The sequence below is a fragment of the Pseudochaenichthys georgianus genome, unplaced genomic scaffold (genome assembly GCF_902827115.2).
Source record: "Pseudochaenichthys georgianus unplaced genomic scaffold, fPseGeo1.2 scaffold_408_arrow_ctg1, whole genome shotgun sequence".
Classification (NCBI taxonomy): Eukaryota; Metazoa; Chordata; class Actinopteri; order Perciformes; family Channichthyidae; genus Pseudochaenichthys; species Pseudochaenichthys georgianus.
This window is the reverse complement of record NW_027262973.1, coordinates 14,019-37,340: the sequence shown is the minus strand read 5'-3', so window position 1 is coordinate 37,340 and position 23,322 is coordinate 14,019. Positions and strand designations below refer to the sequence as shown.

General features: G+C 40.6%; 1 protein-coding gene across 1 annotated transcript in view; it reads left to right on the top strand.

Annotated features, from left to right (window-relative positions):
- Window positions 1–23,322, top strand: part of LOC117442300 (transmembrane protein 131-like) — a 116,289-nt gene that overhangs the window by 79,230 nt on the left and 13,737 nt on the right. Inside the window, 14 exon segments of the mRNA XM_071202394.1 lie at window positions 1,382–1,534; window positions 1,622–1,697; window positions 2,958–3,072; window positions 5,632–5,770; window positions 6,062–6,171; window positions 6,800–6,872; window positions 6,984–7,095; window positions 7,098–7,134; window positions 8,402–8,544; window positions 10,382–10,568; window positions 16,758–16,943; window positions 17,419–17,574; window positions 19,853–20,277; window positions 21,551–21,735. Of these exon segments, the coding sequence (XP_071058495.1) occupies window positions 1,382–1,534; window positions 1,622–1,697; window positions 2,958–3,072; window positions 5,632–5,770; window positions 6,062–6,171; window positions 6,800–6,872; window positions 6,984–7,095; window positions 7,098–7,134; window positions 8,402–8,544; window positions 10,382–10,568; window positions 16,758–16,943; window positions 17,419–17,574; window positions 19,853–20,277; window positions 21,551–21,735 (2,097 nt within the window).

Below are 23,322 nucleotides of genomic sequence, written 5' to 3'. Positions count from 1 at the left end.
GCATCGCAGCACCTCCGTTTGCAAAATCAAACAAGGTCACATATTAAGGCACGATGCAAGGAAACAGACATTTAACATACCATTACAAACACCGAAAAAACTAGTTTAAGACCCTCGAACGTACATTAGATCTGGGATGTTTAATTTGAGGATCGACTGGTGCTTCAGTCTTTCTTTATTGAATCGTGGGACCCTGTACCTCCGATGTAATGGTAACAACAACTTGTTCATTTGTTTGTAAAGTTTTAAACGTAAAAAACAAGTTATAATGTTGATTAAAAATAGTCTAAATATCAAGAATAAAGTTTCAATGTTGACAATAAAGTCTAATTGTAGATAAAACAAGTTGCAATATCAAGAAAAACATCAAAATATTACGAATAAATGTCAAATATATTGAGAATAAAAGTTATACTGTTGATAAAAAGAGTCTAAATATCAAGAATAAAGTTTGAATGTCAAGAAAAATGTCGCGTCGGGCTCCTGAACCGCCTGGCGGGTGTTCTTTTCCCCATAATGACCGCCTCACTGCACATTATCCCTTACTTAATATAAAGGGAAGTCAGGTACTCTTTAAAACAGCTGGCAGTTATGGGTACTTTCTACTTAAGTACATTTCAGAGCCCATACTTCTTTACTTTTACTTGAGTCAAGAAGTTTAGTCAGTACTTCTACTCGGGCCAGGGATTTTGGGCCCCATGAAAAGATATCACATCGGTTACTTAAAGGGGACCTATCGTGCAAAATGCACTTTTGTCCGTCTTTTATACATGAACATGTGTCCCCGGTGTTCCAGGGTCAGGAAACACAACCCTCTCTCTTTTCCTCCGTACCCAAATCTATAAAAACTGAGCTGATTATTATTTAAATTTTTCTGACGTCAGAAAAGGGGTGCTCCGCCTACATGGGCTACTCTCCACCTATCAGGGGGATGAGAGACCGCTCGAAAGCGCTGGAGACGCTGTAGTACATATGCCAGGCCTGTAGGTGGCGCTGTAGTCTGCCACAGAAGCAGAATCAGCCTTTGCAAAAACAGGGCTGGAAAAGAGCAAATGGAGCGAAATGAGGCAAGGCTAAAATGCATGATCTGTTTGGTATTTTGAAAAAGAACTTCAGACATGTTTTATCTAGGTAGGTATGGCTCTACAATATATGTTTCAAATATAGCATGATAGGTCCACTTTAAAAAAAAAAATCTTAATGTTCTAAAATAGTTTGGGCCCCTGTCAGTCACGGGCCCTTAGAATCGTCCTAACTTACGGCGCCCCTGCTTCTACTTTTACCAGAGTACTTTAAACACGAGTACTTCTACTTGAGTAAAGGATGTGTGTACTTTTGCCCTCTCTGCTCTTAACGTGTCTGAAATGTATTTGTTCTTCAGGGCAAAGTGGTTCATCAGAGCTTCAGCATCCAGAGCTCCTTCACTCAGAAAGTGCGGCTGCAGCAGATCCGCTCGCTGACCGAAGACATTCGCTTTTATTATAAGCGGCTGCGCAACAACAAAGACGAGCTGGAGCCCAGACGGAAATCGAAGGTATGCGTTCCCCTTCGTCTCGTCTCCCTGAGCTCACTATGCTCCTGATGAACGTGAACTTACTTTTCTTTCCTCCATCTTTTTCAGGTGGCTAATATTTATTTTGACGCCAGCTTGCAGTGCGGGGATCACTGTTATGTGGGGCTGCCATTTGTGCTTAAATGTAAGTTGTTGGTTTTCTGTGTGTGTGTGTGTGTGTGTGTGTGTGTGTGTGTGGTGTGTGTGTGTGTGTGTGTGTGTGTGTGTGTGGGTGTGTGTGTGTGTGTGTGTGTTGTGTGTGTGTGTGTGTGTGTGTGTGTGTGTGTGAAATAAAATATAGAAGAGTTGAAGGGCCGGGCATGAGAGGTAAAAACAAAGGACGATATTGAAGAATAAAATCCAACTTTAAGTATATTCATTTTTATTCAAATGTTTAACTTTTATAATCAAAATGTTGACTTTGTTCACCAGATTTTTACTTAATTCTTAATATTCTGACTCAATTTGTACTTAAGTCTCAATAAATTAACTTTATTCCCATTATTACGTTAATTCTCAATATTATGACTTTATTACGAACATTTTCGTTATTTTTGGATTTCAGACTATTTTTCCATTTATTCTCAATATTTTTGACTTCATTCTCGGTACGTTGACTTTAAAGGGGACCTATCGTCCAAATGAACTTGTGGATGTCTTTTATACATGAATATGTGTCCCGGTGCGTCGGGGAACTCACGCAGCGTCAGAAAATAAAACCCTTTCTCTTTTCCTATGTACCCACATCTTTTAAAAACGGGGGTACAACGAGCGGATACAGATTTGCTGCCGATCTGACGTCAAATCGGCAGCGGACCCACAGAGAGTTGCTATCAGAAACAATGCCTGACGTGTTTTGGACGTAATCTGGTCTTTGTTTACATTAGCAAGCCTCGCTAACACTCAGAGCTAACCTGTACTGGAGAGCACGTGTTTAAAAATCAGGAAATAAAAAAGGAACTCACCTTGTGATAAACCTGCAAGAGATAATCCTTGATGTGGTTTAGAACAGGATGGCGTTTTATCACAGCAGAATTTAACTTTATCTCCGGTAGAATTCTGATCAGGCATTAGCTCCGCCTCCTTTTTTTTTTTTTTTAAGCGAAGGACCCAAAATCCGCGTTTCTCTAACAAGGCTGCAGAAGAGGGGTTTGAGGGATTTCTAAAATGCATGATCTGTTTTTATATATTTTAAATATCTGAGACTCGTAATATATGCCTAAAAATAGCACGAGACGAGACCTTTAATCTGAACATTATCGCTTAATTCTCAACATGCGTAACTATAAAATAGATCTTCCTTAATAACGTTTCCCTCTTATGCCGGGCCTGAACACTCTTCGGTGCAAATCTCCCACAGCGAGAACCGAAATGTTGTATTGATGAATCTGTGTGTCCCTCCCAGCGGAGTCGAAGCCTCACGGTCTGGCGCTTCAGGAAGACATCTGGGACGCAGACGTAGACCTTCATCAGAAACTCCTGCGCAGATGGAAAGAGCTCAAAGAGCGCTCGGGACACAAGTGAGTTTATACTTAAAGGACACCTATCATGCAAAATCCTCTTCTTCATGTCTCTTCTACATCAACATGTGTCCCCTCTTCTTCATGTCTCTTCTACATCAACATGTGTCCCCTCTTCTCCATGTCTCTTCTACATCAACATGTGTCCCCTCTTCTTCATGTCTCTTCTACATCAACATGTGTCCCCTCTTCTTCATGTCTCTTCTACATCAACATGTGTCCCCTCTTCTCCATGTCTCTTCTACATCAACATGTGTCCCCTCTTCTTCATGTCTCTTCACATCAACACGTGTCCCCTCTTCTCCATGTCTCTTCTACATCAACATGTGTCCCCTCTTCTCCATGTCTCTTCTACATCAACATGTGTCCCCTCTTCTCCATGTCTCTTCTACATCAACATGTGTCCCCTCTGTGGAAAGAGACTCTGAAAGTTTCAGGAACAAAGATTCTCTCTCTTTTTGATCCATTTCTATAAAAAACTGTCTGAAAATGAGCTGATCAGATTTTGGCCACTTCATGATGTCATCACGATGTGTTGTCTTGTGTAACCATTAGCCAATCAGAAACCAAGGTAACCCCCCCCCCCCCCCCCCCCCCCTTATCACCTGAATCTCCTCTAGAGCTCCATTGAGTTCTTTGTAACCACATGTCTCTCAGAGGGACGTGGGGAGGGGCTCCTTATTTTCATCTAAAGTAACAGACAGAGAATCAGCACTTTGGAAACAGGGGGGATTATGGGTAATGCTATTTTATTTCAATGTTGCGATGTTTACATTGTTGTTTTTTTCTTCTCAAACATTTCCCAAATTGGGATCAATAAAGTACATCTTATCTTATTAACTCATTATGAAATGTGAAATGTGTTCTCTGCGTTTAACCCATCCTAGCACCAGGAGTCTAGCTAGTGTACAGCGCCCGGGGAGCAATGGGAGTGGGGGGAAGGGTTGTCCGGTGCCTTGCTCAAGGGCGCCACGGCAGGGCAGGAGGTGAACTGGGACCTCTCAGAGTAGCAGTCCACACTCCATATTTAGGTCTGTTCGGGGATTTGAACCGGCGACCCTGCGGCTCACAGTCCAAGCCCCTACTGACTGAGCCACTATATATATACAAATGAGTTGGCCATGGTCTATTTGCTTCTGCAGCGGAAACAATGACCGGCGGAGGGAGGTAACATTTAAAGACAAAACGTATAACTTCCAGGATCAAAGCTGTAAACAAAAAAAATGAAGGATAACGAAGATTTTCTGGGATAGAAGTCACAAATTAATTTTATTTCACACAAATATTTGTTTTTCTCAGAGAAATTATGATATATTTCAAACGTAAGAATATTATTTATTTTATTGCAGGAATTTCATTTTTCTCTAATGTGTATAAAATCCGTTTCTTGTAAATATGACTTATCTCAAAGAATTTCTGATCTTTTGTCACAAACTTATGACTTCAAAATCTCATTATATTTTAACTCAAAGTTTATTCTCGGTGAACATCCAAGTGTTTCCCATTTAAATTCACGACTTTGCTCTCGAGTTGTACCTCAGAATAAGTTGGTTCCACGTTTATTTCTGTATTTTCTGCCTACAATTCCCTCAATTCTCACGTACTCTTTATTAGGATCCCCATTAGCACTAGCATGAGCATGGGGTATTCTTCCTGGGGTCCTCACACACACATCAAACGAAACTAAGGCAAGACGGCTCATAATTTCATGTAATTGAACATTCAATATGAAGTGAATAACTATACATAGCCACAGGCACAGTTCAATTATACTTCATCATACTGAGATGATTTTTAAAGGTCACCTATCGTGCTATTTCTAGGCAATAGCACAGCTCTCAGATATATCAAAATATATAAAAAACATGTCAAAAACATATTAAGTGTTTAACAGATCACCCATTCTAGCCATGCCTCATATCCCTCTGTTTCACTTCCTGTTTCAAAAGTTCTGATTCTGGGTATAAAGCTTTAAAAATAAATAAAACGGAGGGGTCTGAGCTCATGCGGGACCCGGCAGCTACCGTCTAAACTAAATGCTGCCGTGATGAAACTCCATATCATGGATTATCAAGGATCTGAAACAGTCTGGAGCTCAAAGGCTTTCTCTCTTGCCGGTTATACCACAAGGTGAGTTCCTTTCTACTTCCTGCTTCTTCACACACATGCTCTCCAGTACAGGTTAGCTCTGAGTGTTAGCGATGCTAATGTAAACACCGACCAAAACAAAACAGTCGGGCATTGTTTCTGATAGCAACGTTTCTGATTGGGCCGTGGGTCCACATTTCAGATATTACGTCATATCGGACGCAAATCTGGATCAGCTCCGTTGTAGCCCCGTTTTTAGAGATGTGGGTACGGAGGAAAAGAGAGAGGGTTTGTTTTCTGACGCTGCGTGAGTTCCCCAACGCACCGGGGACACATTGATGTAGAGAAGACATCACAAAGTGCATTTTGCATGATAGGTCCCCTTTAAGCAACTTTTGATACATGAGAATTTTCCCGAATGATAAAAACGTCACAAGATGTCTTTTTTTTTTTTTTTCTGTTTCCAAAAAGGATCGAAGCCGTTTTTGAAGTCAACACGGACCTCCAGAAGAACGTGCAAGCTAAAATCACGGCTCACCTGACCTGGCCGTCGCTGGTGAACTCCTCTCAGAGAATCATGTTCCCTCTGACCAACACAAACAGCTCCTCTGTGAGTAAACAACAACAAAGCGCACACACACACACAGGAATGTCTTGAGGTTCCGCTGCAACTCTGACCGCTTTGAAATCCAGGCTGAAGACTTTTCTTGTTGCCGCTGCTTTTAATTGAACTATTCACATCTCACACGGCACTGTAACGTTTATGTGTGTTCCTTTTGTTATTCATGTTTTATTATGTCTGCTTTTTAACGTGTCTAACGTGTTTAATGTCTTTCCGCTTTGTGAAGCACTTTGACTTGCCTCGTGAAACTGAGTGAAACGTCTTTGTGCTTTCCTGCAGGAGGAGCAGGTGATTCTGCAAAACCCTGCAGACGTGCTCGTTTACGTGCAGGTTCTCCCGTTGGCCTTGTTGCCCAACCCCTCGGTGTTTTCTGGAAAGCTGGCGGACAGGTGGGACGTTTTCACAAACTCGGCACTTTCTCTATTTAACCCCTTCACCTTCCTCTCACTGTGGTCCTCTCTGGTGTCTGGGCTTGTGTTTTGTATTTTAATTCACCACCTTTTGACTTTATTCTAAACATTTTGACTTTGTTATCAACATTAAAGCGTTATTCTTCATATTTTTATTATTTTTATCAATATTATACTTAGTTTTTACGTTTATTCTCATTATTTTTGACTTTAGTGTCAGAGGTTTGACATTTATTCTCTACATTTTGACATTTTTCTTCAATATTTTGGCCTTATTTTGATATTTAGACGGTTTTTATCAACAATTTGGACTTTTATTCACCGCATTTTGACTTTATTCCTGATATTTACACTCTTTTTTATCAATATTATAACTTTGTTTTGACGTTTTTCTCAATATTATAACTCTTTTCTTGATATTTCAACTTTTTAAAATCTACATTTAGACTTTATTATCGACATTAAAACATTTAATCTCGATATTTTTGACTTTAGTATCAAAGCTTTGACATTTATTCTCTAAATCTTGACGTTTTTCTTCAATATTTTGTCTTTATTTCTGATATTTAAACTTTATTTCAACATCAAAAACCATTGTATCTTCCAGGCTGCCATTAGCAAACCTATCCAACATCAACATCGACACGAGCACCTTAGAGTTCCAGGTCCACAGAAACCAGGTGAGTGAGTTCACAGAGAATCGTTTCTGAGCGACTAATTGAGCATGAATGAGCTGCATGTGGACGCAGGTTGTGTCTAACAGTCTCTCTCTCTCTCTGTGTGTTTTGCAGACGTCCCTAATAAAGAGCAGCTCAGGCTTCGTGGAGGGATCGACCCGGCCCTTTGTGTACAACCTGCTGCTGCTGCCCGGAGAGATAAAGGCCTTCAACGTGAGGTTCACTCCACCAGCAACCACAGCGTCTCCTCCCTCCTCATCGTCAGGTAATGTCTGTTATTACAGAAAAATAAACTGTTTCCATCGTGTTGGTTTCTTTTCCTTGTGTCGGTAATACTAGCCTTGTTATCCGGTTGGTATTAAAGGAACTGGTTCGGGGAATTTCTTCACGAATAGGCAGAAACGTCCACTTAGACTCAACGGGGAACTGATTAGATAATTCAAGGCTTTTATTGTCATTTGTACAAATAGCTACAGTGTAGATATTAGGGCTGTACCCGAATATTCGTTCGTTGGAGTACTATTCGGGTTTCAATTTCGTTATTCGTTTTTTTCCAAATTGAATTTATTGAAATCTCCAATATCAACGTAAGAGCTTGTGCCTCTTCGGGGGTGCTAACACTTAACCATAAACGTTATCGTTTACTTTCTCCGTCTTTATATGTAGATATTACTTTTCTCCGTTAATCTCCGTCACGTTGTTTCCATAGCAACAACAACTTCCTGTCAACTGCGCTAACTCTCCTTCAAAATAAAAGCATGTCCATAAATAGGAAGCCAAGCCAAATTACACTTAAGACATATACAACTGCAACGAAAGTAACAAACACAATGCAATATCCTTTTCAATGTCAACGAACACAAATTGGGTTACATTCACAAATAACTATAAAACAACAATACTGTAGAATAACAAAAAGAATGCCGTGAATACACCGAAATACACGTGTTGAAGCGGTTCGCTGCTGATTACTACCGAATATCCGGAGCCCGAAAAATGGTATTCGGGACAGCCCTAGTAGATATGACGATGAACATCTTAGGCTCCTCCAACAGTGCAACACATAAAACAGATAAAATAGTGCAAGTAAATAAAATAGAATATAATGGAAATAGTGCAGAATAGTCTTTATACAAGTAATTGGAATATTGATATATAGAAGTTGGTATAATTGTGGTCAGAAGTAAATGCCACTGTAACTTCAAACCACCAGTTTTTGGCCATAACTCAATAATTTAAACCCTATTTTTGACAATTTCACATGGAAAAAAAGTATTAACGCTGTTAGTGTAGTCACTGTATGTTGTGTGCAACTGCTGCATTGGAAAAAACACGTGTATATTGTCAATACAAATAAGGAAACGTTGGTATTTCTTGACATCAATATTGCATTTTGATATCGTCATGTTCATTGACGTCAATGCCGTCTCCCCATCTGAGTAATGGGGAAAAGCCTGTGTCTTTAGAAAGGCAATAACTAAACTAAGTATGCATTCTTCTTCTGAACATTGTGTGTTGTGTTTTCTCTTCAGGAATAATCTGACGGTGATCGAAACCATCATTCTTCACGGCAGAGGAACGACGGAGAGCCTGAAGGTGGCGGGGAAGCCTCCGGGTCAGGGCAGCTCTCTGAGGTTCAAGATGACCGAGGCGCTGCTGAAGGACTGCACAGAGAGTGAGTGTGGGACCCCGGCCGGGATGCCTTTACACTGGACGAAAGGCAGATTAAATACACTTTCATTTCAACAAAGCCACATCCATATGTTGACGACATCACATCAGGGTTGGTTGTATCTGAAACAAATTAGATTAGAGAATGATAATTTTCGAGGGGATCCTAAAACCTAAATTCACAAATTATAAAACGCATACAGAGAGTTGCATAACATAACATCGATACAGATACACACATACAGGGTGTTTCTCAATGTCGAGGAAGGATGCTCCAAAGCCACTATTTCAAGGATGCTGTCTGAAACAATGCCCGACTGCTTTGGACGTAATATGGTCGGTGTTTACGTTAGCATCGCTAACACTCAGAGATAACCTGTGCTGGAGAGCATGTGTGTGAAGAAGCAGGAAGTAGAAAGGAACTCACCTTGTGGTATAACCGGCAAGAGAGAAAGCCTTTGAGCTCCAGACTGTTTCAGATCCTTGATAATCCATGATATGGCGTTTCATCACGGCAGCATTTAGTTTAGACAGTAGCTGCCGGGTCCCGCATGAGCTCAGACCCCTCCTTTTTTTCTTTTTAAAGCTTTATCCCCAAATCAGCACTTTTGAAACAGGAAGTGAAATAGAGGGATATGAGGCGTGGCTAGAATGGGTGATCTGTTTGGTATTTTGAGCAAAACACTTCATAGACATGTTTTTTTATATTTGTATATATCTGAGAGCTACGCTATTGCCTAAAAATAGCACGATAGGTGACCTTTAAATTCGGAACTTTAAAAAAATGTCTGAGTATAAACACCTTCCCCCTGCCCAGTACATATTGTAAATTGTGTATCCTGTGTGAGAGTGTTACAAAAAACTCGGAATTAAATAAGATGGCTAGAGTCGCAAAAAATGTATCCTTAGGTGCTTTTATTAACAGCTGAAAGAACACAAAGTAACAAGGATCTACTGTACAGTCCAAAATAGAAAGAAAAACAAACCTCAATATATATATATATATATATACAGGTCGAAGAAATATCACTGGCACCTCTCTGCTCTACAGCCACAGTCAGACTAACCTCAAAACACTTGTGGCCAGAGGTTTATATATGTTAAGCCCCATAGGACAATCAATTATGTATACCCTTAATTACTGTTATTCTTATCATCGACAAATGTATTCAAAATGTAGTTCAAACCAATTAAACACAATAAATCAAATGGGTCAACGTATTCTACATTTCTGACCACAGAAGAAAATGGTCACCCGCGCCCGTGCACCACATGGTATGCTCCAATTGAGCACAGGTGTTTCAACTGATTGAGCCTCTACTTAAGGCTGCCGTTTTCTGTGCTCTGTTTGGACTTCACAACCTTGAACGAGAGGGTAAGCAGGTTACTTCGGCGCAGCAACGTTAGGTATGACTTCAAATAAAGCTGCCTTGAACAAATAGTCACTTGGGTTTTATTTGATCGATGTCCAGGTAAGTTATTAGTGTGCCTTTTACCATGCCCCTAAGCCAACTGTGATGAAGGCGTCTTCTTCACAGAGAGGAATTATAAGAACTACCATAACTCCTAATAATTATGCGCTTTTCTATCTCTTGACGAGAAAAACCTGGAGATTATGAAGTCATTCGTTTGTGGAAAAAGGTCCAACATTATTTGAGATGAAAGGTCACACATTTACAGGAAACATATCAACATGAAATGTATCACAATTTCTCTGAGATGGTAAATGTACACGTTTAAGAAAATATTTGTATGGAATAAAATCTCGTTAATTTGTGATTTTTATCCCAGAAAATCTTACATGTCTTTAATTATTATTTCATCCCTTCCTTTTATTCCAGAGACCAAAGTGAGAGAGCCGAACTTCACGCTGAAGAGGACGTTCAGGGTGGAGAACACGGGTTTGCTGCCCATCACCATCCGGTCCGCGGAGATCAACGGCCAGGTCTGCGAGGGATTCGGATTCAAAGTTCTCAACTGTGCCGAGTTTGCACTGAAGCCCAACGCTTCGAAAGACCTCATCATACTGTAAGTGAGAGATGGCAGAAGTACACACATCCTTTACTCAAGAAGTAGAAGTACAGATACTCGTGTTTAAAATACTCTGGTGAAAGTAGAAGTACTGACTAAACTTCTTTACTCAAGTCAAAGTAAAGAGGCTTTGAAGTGTACTTCAGTAGAAAGTACCCATAGCTAGCAGCTGCTTTAAAGAGTACCTGACCTCCCTTTATATCAATAGAACAATAATGTAATTGTTAGCTAATGAATGTTTCCATGGTGACCAACGGCAACATGACAACGTTTCCATTGGTCCCTCTTCTTTAGAGAAGACCAGGGAACGTGATGGATACACGGATCGTGTTCCAACCAATAGGCACGCAGTGACTCTAAAGAATAATGACCAGCACCAAACACACATTCAGACTAAAGAACCAGCTGTTTGGGAAATGAGAGAAGTAGAAAGTACAGGTATTGTGTGTTCAACATGATAGAAGTAGAAAGTACAGGTATTTGAGTTCAACATGTGAGAAGTAGAAAGTACAGGTATTTGTGTTCAACATGTAAGAAGTAGAAAGTAACAGGTATTTGAGTTCAACATGTAGAAGTAGAAAGTACAGGTATTGATGTTCAACATGTAAGAAGTAGAAAGTACAGGTATTTGAGTTCAACATGTTAAGAAGTAGAAAGTACAGGTATTTGAGTTCAACATGTAGAGAAGTAGAAAGTACAGGTATTTGGAGTTCAACATGTAAGAAGTAGAAAGTACAGGTATTTGAGTTCAACATGTAAGAAGTAGAAAGTACAGGTATTTGAGTTCAACATGTAAGAAGTAGAAAGTACAGGTATTTGTGTTCAACATGTAAGAAGTAGAAAGTAAGCAGGTATTTGGGTTCAACATGTAGAAGTAGAAAGTACAGGTATTTGAGTTCAACATGTAGAGAAGTAGAAAGTACAGGTATTGAGTTCAACATGTGAGAAGTAGAAAGTACAGGTATTTGTGGTTCAACATGTGAGAAGTAGAAAGTACAGGTATTTGAGTTCAACATGTAGAAAGTAGAAAGTACAGGTATTGATGTTCAACATGTAAGAAGTAGAAAGTACAGGTATTTGAGTTCAACATGTGAAGAGAGTAGAAAGTACAGGTATTTGAGTTCAACATGATGAGAAGTAGAAAGTACAGGTATTTGAGTTCACATGTAGAGAAGTAGAAAGTACAGGTATTTGGGTTCAACATGTAGAAGTAGAAAGTCAGGTATTTGAGTTCAACATGTAGAAGAAGTAGAAAGTACAGGTATTTGATGTTCAACATGTAAGAAGTAGAAAGTACAGGTATTTGAGTTCAACATGTAAGAAGTAGAAAGTACAGGTATTTGAGTTCAACATGTGAGAAGTAGAAAGTACAGGTATTTGTGTTCAACATGTAAGAAGTAGAAAGTACAGGTATTTGAGTTCAACATGTGAGACGTAGAAAGTACAGGTATTTGTGTTCAACATGTAAGAAGTAGAAAGTACAGGTATTTGAGTTCACATGTGAGAAGTAGAAAGTACAGGTATTTGAGTTCAACATGTAAGAAGTAGAAAGTACAGGTATTTGTGTTCCAACATGTGAGAAGTAGAAAGTACAGGTATTTGTAGTTCAACATGTAAGAAGTAGAAAGTACAGGTATTTGAGTTCAACATGTGAGAAGTAGAAAGTACAGGTATTGTGTTCAACATGTAAGAAGTAGAAAGTACAGGTATTTGAGTTCAACATGTGAGAAGTAGAAAGTACAGGTATTTGGAGTTCAACATGTAAGAAGTAGAAAGTACAGGTAATTTGGGTTCAACATGTAAGAAGTATAAAGTACAGGTATTTGGGTTCAACATGTAAGAAGTAGAAAGTACAGGTATTGGTGTTCAACATGTAAGAAGTAGAAAGTACAGGTGTTTGGGTTCAACATGTAAGAAGTAGAAAGTACAGGTATTTGAGTTCAACATGTAAGAAGTAGAAAGTACAGGTATTTGAGTTCAACATGTGAGAAGTAGAAAGTACAGGTATTTGAGTTCAACATGTAAGAAGTAGAAAGTACAGGTATTTGTGTCAACATGTGAGAAGTAGAAAGTACAGGTATTTGTGTTCAACATGTAAGAAGTAGAAAGTACAGGTATTTGAGTTCAACATGTGAGAAGTAGAAAGTACAGGTATTTGTGTTCAACATGTAAGAAGTAGAAAGTACAGGTAGTTGAGTTCAACATGTGAGAAGTAGAAAGTACAGGTATTTGAGTTCAACATGTAAGAAGTAGAAAGTACAGGTATTTGTGTTCAACATGTGAGAAGTAGAAAGTACAGGTATTTGTGTTCAACATGTAAGAAGTAGAAAGTACAGGTATTTGAGTTCAACATGTAGAGAAGTAGAAAGTACAGGTATTTGGTTCAAAATGTGAGAAGTAGAAAGTACAGGTATTGAGTTCAACATGTGAGAAGTAGAACAGTACAGGTATTTGTGTTCCAACATGTGAGAAGTAGAAAGTACAGGTATTTGAGTTCAACATGTGAGAAGTAGAAAGTACAGGTATTTGAGTTCAACATGTAAGAAGTCGAAAAGTACAGGTATTTGGGTTCAACATGTGAGAACGTAGAAAGTCCAGGTATTTGAGTTCAACATGTGAGAAGTAGAAAGTACAGGTATTTGAGATTTCAACATGTAAGAAGTAGAAAGTACAGGTATTTGGGTTCAACATGTAAGAAGTAGAAAGTTCAGGTATTTGAGTTCAACATGTAAGAAGTAGAAAGTACAGGTATTTGAGTTCAACATGTAAGAAGTAGAAAGTACAGGTATTTGAGTTCAACATGTAAGAAGTAGAAAGTACAGGTATTTGTGTTCAACATGTGAGAAGTAGAAAGTACAGGGTATTTGTGTTCAACATGTAAGAAGTAGAAAGTACAGGTATTTGAGTTCAACATGTAAGAAGTAGAAAGTACAGGTATTTGAGTTCAACATGTGAGAAGTAGAAAGTACAGGTATTTGAGTTCAACATGTGAGAAGTAGAAAGTACAGGTATTTGAGTTCAACATGTAAGAAGTAGAAAGTACAGGTATTTGAGTTCAACATGTGAGAAGTAGAAAGTACAGGTATTTGTGTTCAAAATGTGAGAAGTAGAAAGTACAGGTATTTGAGTTCAACATGTGAGAAGTAGAAAGTACAGGTATTTGGGTTCAACATGTAAGAAGTAGAAAGTTCAGGTATTTGAGTTCAACATGTGAGAAGTAGAAAGTACAGGTATTTGTGTTCAACATGTGAGAAGTAGAAAGTACAGGTATTTGGGTTCAACATGTGAGAAGTAGAAAGTACAGGTATTTGTGTTCAACATGTGAGAAGTAGAAAGTACAGGTATTTGTGTTCAACATGTAAGAAGTAGAAAGTACAGGTATTTGAGTTCAACATGTGAGAAGTAGAAAGTCCAGGTATTTGAGTTCAACATGTGAGAAGTAGAAAGTACAGGTATTTGAGTTCAACATGTAAGAAGTAGAAAGTACAGGTATTTGGGTTCAACATGTAAGAAGTAGAAAGTTCAGGTATTTGAGTTCAACATGTAAGAAGTAGAAAGTACAGGTATTTGTGTTCAACATGTGAGAAGTAGAAAGTACAGGTATTTGTGTTCAACATGTAAGAAGTAGAAAGTACAGGTATTTGAGTTCAACATGTGAGAAGTAGAAAGTACAGGTATTTGTGTTCAAATGTGAGAAGTAGAAAGTACAGGTATTTGAGTTCAACATGTGAGAAGTAGAAAGTACAGGTATTTGAGTTCAACATGTAAGAAGTAGAAAGTACAGGTATTTGGGTTCAACATGTAAGAAGTAGAAAGTTCAGGTATTTGTGTTCAACATGTAGAAAGTACAGGTATTTGTGTTCAACATGTGAGAAGTAGAAAGTACAGGTATTTGAGTTCAACATGTGAGAAGTAGAAAGTACCGGTATTTGAGTTCAACATGTGAGAAGTAGAAAGTACAGGTATTTGGGTTCAACATGTGAGAAGTAGAAAGTACAGGTATTTGAGTTCAACATGTGAGAAGTAGAAAGTACAGGTATTTGTGTTCAACATGTGAGAAGTAGAAAGTACAGGTATTTGAGTTCAACATGTAAGAAGTAGAAAGTACAGGTATTTGTGTTCAACATGTGAGAAGTAGAAAGTACAGGTATTTGAGTTCAACATGTGAGAAGTAGAAAGTTCAGGTATTTGGGTTCAACATGTGAGAAGTAGAAAGTACAGGTATTTGTGTTCAACATGTAAGAAGTAGAAAGTACAGGTATTTGGGTTCAACATGTAAGAAGTAGAAGGTACAGGTATTTGAGTTCAACATGTAAGAAGTAGAAAGTACAGGTATTTGTGTTCAACATGTAAGAAGTAGAAAGTACAGGTATTTGTGTTCAACATGTGATAACTCAAAGTAAAGTACTGATACCAGAAACATATACTTAAGTACAGTAACAAAGTATTTGTACTCCACTACTTCCCACGTCTGCTGTAAGTGAACCAGCGAGTGAGAGCTCTTTAAACACGGTGATTTTGGTCTGATTTAAAGCACTGCATGGGATCTTAAGTGTGTGTGAGTGTGTGTGAAGCTCTATTAATACTCTGTGGCTGAGTAAGAGGATGAATCGACTCTCTGTCTCCCCCCTCGCTCCATTTTTTCTTCTTAAAGTTAAAGTCCACTCCCAAAATAAACACTTATTAACTCGTTAAGGGTTCACTTGAAGCTTGGGAAACTTTAGAGCTGTAACCAAATGAACACTCAATGCTTCTGTTGAGGTTTTAAAGGGCGCACGTCATGCTTTTCCAGTTATCACCGTCCCCTTGTTGTTATGAAGGTTGTTCTGCATGTAAACGGTCTGCAGAGTCAAAACCCTCAAAGTGCACCCTGTAGCGAGTAAAGCTCTAACTCAGAGAAGACCTGTCTGCTGCCCCAGAACGCCTCGCTGGACATTTCTATTTTTCTTCCTGGGTACAGTGACGTGCCCGTATCCAAATGGACCCATTGTTCCAAGTGGACCAATCCGCGGACTTCCTCACACACACACACACACACACACACACACACACACACACACACACACACACACACACACACACACACACACACTCTCAATCTTTTCTCAGCTGCAGCTTCGCCGATTTCTCCTCCCTGAGACGGCGGGACGCGGCGAGGCTGTGAGTCGGTGTGTGAGCACACACACAAACTCCCAGCCAGGCTGCGGTTGTGTGTGTGAGCACACACACAAACTCCCAGCCAGGCTGCGGTTGTGTGTGTGTTCGGGCTGGGTTTCGCCGTGTCTCGCAGACGGCCACTGGGCTCACAGGGAGGGGGGGGGGGGGCAGGAGCTCCAACAAGCCGTTTAGGACAGAGAGTGAATACACAGACTTTACAGAGATGCTGTGAGAAACCGATGTGAGTTTGGAACATTGAACAATGTAAATCTATTCTAGTCGACCTCAGCAATGGAAATATGATCAGTAGAAATGGGACCTTTAAGATTTGAATGTCTGACATTATATCTTAAAGATGTTATCAGCCTAAAAAATATAAAGTCCTTAAACAAAATCCTAAATTAGATTAATTGTAGTAATCAGTTTGATTCGGTTCATCCAATGTTATATATCTGTTAGTAAATGTAGGAAAGTATGACCATCAAAATATAGATAAAGTAGTAAAAGTATTCATTCTGCAGATTAGTCGCACTTATTTAAAGATTAAATAAATATGGATGTAGGAATATTTGTTTCGATGATGTTGTGAATTCTTTCCCTTTTCCAGAGTTTGTTTGGTTTACCGAAGTCTGAAACAATCCTAATTTAACGAAAAGTATAACACTTAAAATATTAGTGTAACATAATTTGTGTCGGACACTGCGGAACAAAAAACAATGAAAGACATGTGTTAAAAAAGCTGCCTTCAATTCAAATGTTAAATTAGGACTTCAGCTTAATTCCAGCTTGTTAGGGTGACGACATGAATACATCTTATGTCTTACATAAGGCTGTCTTTCTGTTGTCTTTTTTTGTTGTAAATGTTTTTACTTTAATCTCAGAGATACAAACAAATATTAAAATCATATGTTTTCATCATAAATTTACCACATTATTGAAAATATAGTATTTCTTTTCCTTACAATTCCCCCTTCTTCCTCCTCTTCATAATTATATATTTGTTGAACCTATCCTTTCTTCTCCTCGCAGGTTTACACCCGACTTCACGTCCTCCCGAGTCATCCGGGAGCTCAAGCTGGTGACATGCGGAGGCTCTGAGTTCGTGTTTGTCCTGAACGCCTCGCTGCCGTACCACATGCTGGCGACGTGCGCCGAGACGCTGCCCCGACCCGGCTGGGAGCTCGAGCTCTACATCATCGTGTCTCTCATCATGAGGTGAGCTCCATCAGCAGCCAATACAACACACTTTGGATTTAGACACAGCTAACGTTTATTCTTATTCTTTATTTGGATCCCCATTAGCACTCGCATGAGCATTGGCTATTCTTCCTGGGGTCCTCGCACACACAAAACATACATAAAACAAAACAGCTCGTACAGGAATTTCATGCAATTTACAGTGCGATATGAAATGAAAACTAAAATGGTGATCCAACGTTAGCCATCACAAAACCAAACTAAAAATACAAGTAAGTAATACATAATAATACATGCCCGATCTCACCATGTTCAAATCAGAACTCACTTCAGAACTGCTTTTAATCTGTAATTAATGTTGTGTTTTATATATTTTCAGTTTGTTGTTTTAATTATGTTTTTATGATGTTTTCTTTTTACTGTGTGAAGTTTTAGAAAAGCGCTCTATAAATAAAATGTATTATTATTATTAACATTTCTCTGGTGTCTCCAGCTCCATGTTTCTGCTGGTGATCGCCACGGCCTACCTGGAGGCTCAGAGCATCTGGGAGCCGTTCAAGAGACGCGTTTCCGTGGAAACCAACTCCACCATGGAAACCGGGAGGCCGTTCAATCTCAGGGAAATCGTCCAGATTCACAGCGACTCAAAGTGAGTGGCTAAAGAGTTAAAAAAAACACATGATAGCATCAATGTACAGAAAGATATGTTAGTCTGGTTACGAGGAATCAGAAGCAGACATCCTTTAGACCAGGGGTGTCAAACTCAAGGCCCGGGGGCCAAATCCGGCCCGTGACTTAATTCAATGTGGCCCGCAAGAGCATACAAAGAATATAATAAGTTTATTATACGGTTACACGCCACTTTACAGGAGCACGTTGCCCATAAACTACATGTTCCACAATGCATCTTGTTTTGTGAGATGCGCACTGAAGAGACTTGCAATTATTTGCCCTGGACTTCTGCTTTCAGACGTAGTTAATTATGAAGTTATTACACTATCCGGTAATAATCCAATGCAGAGGAAGTTATGTATTATAAATAATACATTATTTTATATATATTAAATATATTATATATGTATATTTATAAAGTCTTAAAGTCACAACCGGACCTTTGAGTGCAACCATAATGCTGATGTGGCCCGCGATGAAATTGAGTTTGACACCCCTGCTTTAGACCTACAGCAGGGGAAATGTGCATTATTACAGCAAAGGGACAGTGAAGATAAAATGCAAATATACACATTTGGAAGATCTGATACATGAGATTAACACTTCCGGCTCCGCCCACTTTTGGGGGAAAACAAAACAATTCAAATTCTGAAGTTTTTGCCGATCAGAAATGTAAGAAAACCGTGGATTTTTGGATCTTCAAAGAGCCCGATTGCGATGGCCAGTCAGGCAAACAATTACATGAAATAATTGGAAATCGACGATCGGGCTCGATATGTGGTTAAATATAGCAGTTGGTGATCGATGTCCATGGATGAGAGTAACATCTACGTCACTTTACGGCCCCGCCCACTCTGGATTTGTGTTAATGTTTGAGGTGCAATAAACGACACAGCAGCTTGTTGGCATGACAAAACTATTATTTTCCGTCTCGCTCATGAGAGTAACAGCCGGCGAAAGATTACAGCCTCGCCTACTGATTTTAATTTAACGATAGATCGAGCCCGATTGTCGATTTCAAATGATTGAATATAATTGTTTGCCTGACTTGCCATCGTAATCGGGCGCTTTGAAGATCAGAAAATCCACGGTTTTCTTACATTTCTGAAACGGATTGGCCAAAACTCCTGAATGTGTATTGACCGCCTTTTTTTTATTAAAGGTGTTCCATCAATTATTAGGGAGGTCATGATTTTCGTATATCATGAGTCAATATTAATATATTTAATTCGGCACTAAAGCCTAGCTAATGTTTTCATTAGGGCTGGGCTTTTTTCAAAGATAAATCTCGATTGGAAGAACAGGATGTATTTTTTTTTTGTCTGGATATTAAGTATAATGAAGGGTCTCGAAATAGTTTGTAATACTTGACTTAAAAAAAGTACATGATGACTTTATGTGAAGGAATGAGGCAGGTTTATGATTTCAGAACTAACAATGTTTTTAGAGGTGTATTTCCTTTGTTATTTATTTATTGTTTGTTTATAAAATGACAGACATTGGTTTCACAACATCCTCAAAAGTCTTGTCTGCAGATATTGAGTTAACTCGGGGGCGTCCGCGGGGTCTTAAAAAGTATTACAAGTTGATAAATCAATTTAGTGAAAATGAAGGCTATTAAAAAGTATGAAAGGGCATTTTCCAAGGTATTACATTTTGTAGCTTGTTTCCAATAAGTATATAAATGGTCCAGAGAGGTTGTGTTCTACAGTCTGCCTGAATGTAGTCATGGCGTAGGTGTGTCGTGTGATTCTGTGGAGTTTATTGATGGCATCCCGTTGGGTTTGACGTCATCTGAACAGGACGTCGCACGCTCACTGCTTGATAGCGTGTGAAGGTCCGTTTACGCCGGTTGCTAAGCAACATCGTTATGGGGAAATGCAAGTCTGCGTCCAAATGGTTGGAAGATAAGGAGGAAGGACAATCAATACTGTATATTGTCAATGTGAGGTAAAGTGTGTCGCCAAGGTAACCGGTTAGAACTCCAAGTGGCGATGAGGTCTTAACATGTGTGGAGAGGGTCTTAAAAGGTCTTACATTTGACTTCAGGATTCCTGCTTATACCCTGTACCTGTCATGGAGCATTACATTTAACTGAACATAATTCTAATTGTTTTCTTTAAGTATAAACTCAATCTGGTTGTTACAAAAATATTTGCCAACTAATCGATTAATCTCTGCGGCTCTAATCACAAGTAGGGTACATTGAAGCTAATGTGGTCTTAATTTAACACAATTCTCCTCTCCCCTCTCAGGTTGAATGATTACGGCGACCCCCCGCTGAGAGTTTACTCCTCCAGTAACGGAGCCTCGAGGATCGGCGGTCGCCAGGGAAACAGCCGCACGTTCCCAGACTCGGAAAGCCAGGACAAACGTTCCCGACTCGGCTTCTCCCGCCCGTCTATGCCAGCTTCTTCCTCCTCCCCTTCCTCCTCCTCCTCCTCCTCGCAGCTGAGCAAGGACCCCCCCGTCTTCCAGCTGACCAACCGCAAGCCCCGCAGCTCCAAACAGCCAGAGCTACAGGGTTTCTCCGGGTCAGCGCTGCCTCACAGGGGCTCTGACGGCTCTGATGAGTACAACAGCCTGGTCGGAGCCATGGACAACGACCTGGACCGGCCAGAACCGCTCTGCGCTGCTGAAACCCCGCAGGAGCAGAGCGTGCAGGCCGTACAGAACAAAGGTAGGGCAGAACATTTCAACTCTGAGTTGTGACCACTCAATGACCAGATAATAAAGTCTGAATGAAAGTATGCTCAAAGCCGTGTCAAACCCGGCCCGTTTCTGGTTGCGTTTCCACTCGGCGTAGTTTCCGGCTAGCGGGTACTTTTTCACAGTTTTTCTGGCTCTCGGAAACCGTGGTTCTTTCCGGACCAACAACCGGGCTGAGTGACAGAAACTAGTGACAGAATCGCTGGCAACTGCAACACAATGAACATATTTGAAATGATGCCGAAGTAACAACACGCTGATACCGGTGAGTAAAAACCATGAATTAATGCTTTGACAAGTCTGCTAGTGGAGCCTCGCAAATGGGGGTGCTGCAGCCCCCTCAGCACCCCCCTCCTTCCCGCGTCCATTCGCGCTGTCTCGCAGACCCCACGCAGCAAGCAGGAAATGAACCCAGCTCACACTGTCCCCTCCTCACAGCCGTGCAACGTCCCGCCAACACGGCCCCCAGACCCCACGCAGCATCTGTTTGTCCTTACTGGTGTTGTTTCCTGGTTGCTAACAAACGCCATGGTAACACATAATCAACACTGATGTTCCGCTGTAACGGTGGTGGACTCATCAGAACAGAGCTGACCAATCAGAGCACAGTGGGCTCACAGGGAGGGGGGGGGGGGGGGGGGCAGGAGCTCCAACAAGCCGTTTAGGACAGAGAGTGAATACACACACTATACAGAGATGCTGTTTGAGAAACCAATGTGAGTTTGGAACATTGAACAATGTAAATATATTCTAGTCGACCTCAACAATGGAATGATGATCCGTAGAAATGGCCGTGACACGGGACCTTTTGAATCTGAAGTTGCAAAGCTTTCCTTCTTGCAAATGTGTAGTTTATTTTTGTTATTTAAATGTGTGTATTTGCCTGATGAACGTTGCCTGTGAATATAAATACATATGTTGGCAGAAATTGGCAGATGTGCACAAGCTTATTTGCAACTGTTGTGCAACTTGTCCCTTTTCTGTGCACCTGTCGACTGAAATGCTTAAAGTGCGTTTTAAGCTTCAAATAATGAGTGAAATTATATATTTAGGGAAGGTGCAAGAACCAGACGGGAGCAAGCACGGATACTTTGCATCAACGTAAAATAAGCCCAGATCCTACCCTGAAATATATTTTCTGTACACTGTAAATATACTCATATGAGTCTTCATTACAGAGTAGGGAGTAGAAGTCTTCTGTAGTAATTCACAGGTACTTAAAGGTGTTTTTTAATTGTCTGCAGTGCTGGACTCCAAAGGGAAGCTGCGGGGGAAAACAAAAGCCCAGAAGAAGAAGGAGGAGAAAGAGAAGAAGAGTTTGGTGAAGCCTCAGGGAGACGAGCTGAAAGAAAACGGGGCGGATAACGACGACAGCTCCTCCACCACCACAGAGACCTCCAACCCCGACACGGAGGCCAACAGCAAGGAGGTACGTCCTGTCGCTACACACACTTCCTGTTGTCACACACACTTCCTGTCGTCACACACACTTCCTGTCACTATACACACTTCCTGTCACTACACACACTTCCTGTCACTACACACACTTCCTGTCGTCACACACTTCCTGTCGTCACACACACTTCCTGTCGTCACACACACTTCGGCCCAATCCCAAACCACACCCTACCCACTACACACTACCCCTCCGTGAGGTAGTGAACTCCGTGGAGTGACACACGAGGCTCCCTCCTGTCAGATGGAGGAAGTAAACTCAGCAGCAAGCTTTGGGACGGCCTCCCCTCTCTCCGGCAGAAACAGGAAATGCCGAAACTGTATGTAACAACGGTTTCAAATCAGCATCTCTTTGATAAAAAGTTGAAATGAATAACTCAAATAAAATTCCAAACATCTTTCATTGTGTTTCAAAGCTCTTTTAGTTTTAAACCTGATGTTTATAAGCTTCTTAGTTTGTAAATATACACAACTTTATAATAAAATGCACACATTTAGTTTGATCCTAAGTTAAAACATATGAGGTCATCATGAGGTCGTTGACATCGCAGTTTATCAGTGGATGTTTGCTGGAACTACTTGTAAACAGCCTGTTTCCTGAGGACACACACAGCGTGACTCCGGTCAGGTAGAGACCGGTCTCCAGTCAGCACCGCTGCAGACTTGCTGTTTGAGGGCTTGATAGCCCACTCCCCCTCCACACTCGGTGCTTTGGAACAGCCCTTAATGTGGCGGACCCTCCGCGCGAACGGAGGGGTAGTGTGTAGGGCGTGGTTTGGGATTGGGCCTTACTGTCATTACACACACTTCCTGTCATTACACACACTTCCTGTCGTTATACACACTTCCTGTCGTTATACACACTTCCTGTCGTTATACACACTTCCTGTCGTTATACACACTTCCTGTCGTTATACACACTTCCTGTCGTTATACACACTTCCTGTCGTTATACACACTTCCTGTCGTTATACACACTTCCTGTCGTTATACACACTTCCTGTCGTTATACACACTTCCTGTCGTTATACACACTTCCTGTCGTTATACACACTTCCTGCCGTTATACACACTTCCTGCCGTTATACACACTTCCTGCCGTTATACACACTTCCTGTCGTCACACACACTTCCTGTCGCTACACACACTTCCTGTCGTTATACACACTTCCTGTCGATACACACACTTCCTGTCGTTATACACACTTCCTGTCGTTATACACACTTCCTGTCGTTATACACACTTCCTGCCGTTATACACACTTCCTGTCGTCACACACACTTCCTGTCGTCACACACACTTCTTGTCGCTACACACACTTCCCGTCGCTACACACACTTCCCGTCGTCACACACACTTCCCGTCGTCACACACACTTCCTGTCGTCACACACACTTCCTGTCGTCACACACACTGTCGTCACACACACTTCCTGTCGTCACACACACTTCCTGTCGTCACACACACTTCCTGTCGTCACACACACTTATTGTCGCTACACACACACTTATTGTCGCTACACACACTTCCTGTCGTCACACACACTTATTGTCGCTACAC